General features: G+C 35.1%; 1 protein-coding gene across 1 annotated transcript; it reads left to right on the top strand.

Annotated features, from left to right (window-relative positions):
• The first annotated feature begins 2163 nt into the window (after positions 1-2163).
• LOC130957367 (uncharacterized) lies at positions 2164-2664 on the top strand. The gene has a single exon (XM_057884231.1). The coding sequence runs from the start codon at positions 2164-2166 to the stop codon at positions 2662-2664; it is 501 nt and encodes a 166-aa protein (XP_057740214.1).
• The last annotated feature ends 605 nt before the right edge of the window (positions 2665-3269 follow it).

Raw genomic sequence — 3269 nt, 5'->3', positions numbered from 1 at the left:
CAGACATGATTAAAAGCTCAAAGAGTTGTTTCCCTAGTCATATGCTTGTGGTATTTTTGTGTCAAATAATCCTTGAGAGAGAACACTTAGAGTCGAGACCAAGTGCGTTTAACAGAGTATGCCAAAGGCTTTGAGCACCACTGTCTGGGAGCAACTGAAAGAAAAATCATAACTTAAAAAGAGTTCACCAATTAAGTGCTTGTGGTGTTTCTGTGTCAAGTAATCCTTGAGACAAAACATTTAAAGTCACGGCTAGGCTCAAGGTGCAAAGCACCAAAGAAAAAATAAATTAAAGAAAATTTTGCTGTGTTCAAGGATTAAACTGGAGTATAAAGATCATAGAATTTATAATATGATCCAGATTCTAAATTCCAAATGACACTGACGTTCCTCTAATTCAAAGGAGAGCGAGATGCCAAAACTGTTCAAAATTACAATGAATAAACCCCATTTTAAGAATAGACTTGAGCATGACTAAACTCTCACTTCTCATGCAAATTCACATCTTAATCATGCACTTATTTTGGTTGCTTGAGGACAAGCAACAATTCAAGTTTCGTGTTGTGATGCGTGAGCATCTTTCTTATCTTTTCCTAGTGAATTTACATTTAAATTGTTGAGTTTAATCAAGAATTAATTATCTTTTAGCCACAATGGATGCTACTTTGAGCCTCGTGCAATTTTATTTATTTTAGGTTGCATTTGGCTGGATTTGATGGAGAGGAAGCTTGCACAAATGGAAGGAGCACAAGAATTAAAGGAGATGATCAGCGAGGAGCGACGCGTACCTGACGTGATTTGGAGATTTATGCAGCAACGCGTGCGCGTACCTGACGCGTATGTGTGACACGCGAAGAAGACCATCACCGCGTACGCGTGACTGATGCGTACGCATGACATGCGCCACGTGCAGAAAACGCAGAAAACGCTGGGGGCGATTTCTGGGCCCATTTTGGCACTCAAGTAAGGCGCAACTCTTTGCCAAGTTAGGCGTGGATCCAGTGAAGAAAGTGGTCCCCATCCATCAATTGAAGACTCGCTGATTGCTATAATTAATTCTGATTTAAATTCAAATTTGATTTTAAAATAGGAAAAGATATTATTTTAATTTTAGAAAATAGATTTTTTTAAAAAAAAATTAATTAGGACTAGATATAAAAAGAAGTAACTTTTCTTCTGAAAAGGGATTCCATTCTATTCCAATTTACATTCCGCACTTTACAGTTTATCTAAATCCTAGTTTTTCTCTCCGAGTCATGAGCAACTAAACCTCCACTGTTAAGGTTAGGAGATCTGTCTATTGTATGGATTGATACTATTATTTTTCTATTTTAATTCATGTTTTGATTTATATTTCAAGAATTGTTTTCGTTCTTTATTTTATGAAATTGGGTAGAACGGAAGTATGACCCTCTTTCTAATTGAGTTCTTATATAACTTGGAAAAGCTCTTTACTTGAACAATAGCGTGAAAATAGTTTCTCCTAAATTCTAATTATCTGGACTTAACAGGATACGTGACATATAATCCTCTTATATTTGGATAATTAGGATTTTTATGGCATAATAACTAGAATTAAACTTCACGCTCTAATTGGAATTAATTGACCTAGGAATTGGTGGTTGATGAATTTTAGAGGAGACTAGAAAGGTCTAAGGAATTAAGGTCTAGTCACATGTAGTTTGCCATGAATTAAATCTTGCAGGATTAAAATAAATTAATAAGAAATGTCAATCCGGAAAATAGATAACTCTAAAGCCTTAATTGCCTTCTTCATATTGTTTCTCCCAACTTATTTACTTGCCTATCTTTCTAATATTGTGAATTTATTGTTTAATGCTTTTGAACTCTCAAACACTATTTTCTGCTTGTCTAACTAAGTAAATCACTTAACCATTGTTGCTTAGTCCATCAATCCTCGTGGAATCGACCCTCACTCGCCTGAGGTATTACTTGATACGACCCAGTGCACTTGCCGATTAGTTTGTGGGTTATAAATTCCGCACCACTATACCGGCCTTCAATGATGAAGGAATGTATTAATTTTGCTTGACGTTGTGATCAATGTCAAAAGAATGCACCAATTCAAAGAGTCCCTGCGAAAGATTTGCATGATATAATTAACCTTAGCCATTTAGAGGATAGGCCTTGGATTTAATAGAAATGGTTCATCCCCCTTCAACTAAGGGGCATAAACTCGTTTTAGTCGATTACTTTACTAAGTGGGTGGAAGCTATGTCCATGAAAGAGGTTATACAAGCCAAAATAATTGATTTTATTGAGGAATTGATTATTCACAGATTTGTTATCCCTCCAACTGTAACTACAGGCCAAGAAACTATGTTCACAGGTCAACAAGTCGAAGGATATACTGAGTCGAAAGGAATTAAATTGATACATTCAACCCCATATTATGCACAAGTAAATGGCCAAGTTGATGTTGTTAATAAAACTTTAATTAAGTTGATTAAGGAACATATAGGGAGGCAGTCTCAAAATTGGCATAATACTTTGAGTCAAGTATGGGCTTATAGGTGTTCCTCTCGAGAAGCCACAGGGTTGACTCCCTATAAGCTGGTATATGGTCATAAAGCAGTATTGCCACTTAAAATAAATTTGCAAACAGTTAGAGTGACGAAGCAAAATGATTTACCTGTCGAATAATATTGGTCGAGCATGATTAACAAGTTAGATCAATTAGACCAATCTCGACTAATGGATTTTGATCGAATGGTGAGGCAAAAAGATAGTATCACTAAGTCAGACACAAGAAACTAAAAAGGAAAACATTTATGGTTAGTGATTTGGTGTTAAAATTTGTTCTCCCGACTGAGCAAGTTAAAGGAAACTTGTTTCCCCTTTGGGAAGGACCTTTTAGAGTTTAAAAGATATTTAATGGAAATGCTTATGAATTAAAAGATATAACAACTGCTCAACAAATAGGCATGTAAATGGTAAATATCTAAAGTTATATCATTGTCATTAATCAAAAATATGGAAGGTGCGTACAAAAGAAAAGTTCATAATGAAAAGCTCTAAAAAAATACAATAAATTACAAATAAGGTTCTAAACCTAAATTCAATATCTTCTTGCTTTTTTGTCCAAGGTAGCAGAGGCTTCGATAGTTTTTTCTTCAGCCTTGATTGTTTAATTGACATTTTCCATAAGAGCTGTATGACCTAAAGTTTTGGAGGCATGAACCTGATTTATTTTCTGAAGCTGTTGATTGAGAGCTGCATTTGTATCCTCGATCTTTTCTTTGCTTGCT

Source organism: Arachis stenosperma, chromosome 10 (genome assembly GCF_014773155.1).
Source record: "Arachis stenosperma cultivar V10309 chromosome 10, arast.V10309.gnm1.PFL2, whole genome shotgun sequence".
NCBI classification, from domain to species: domain Eukaryota; kingdom Viridiplantae; phylum Streptophyta; class Magnoliopsida; order Fabales; family Fabaceae; genus Arachis; species Arachis stenosperma.
The sequence above is the reverse complement of the archived record's forward strand: the minus strand, read 5'-3'. Positions and strand labels throughout refer to the sequence as shown.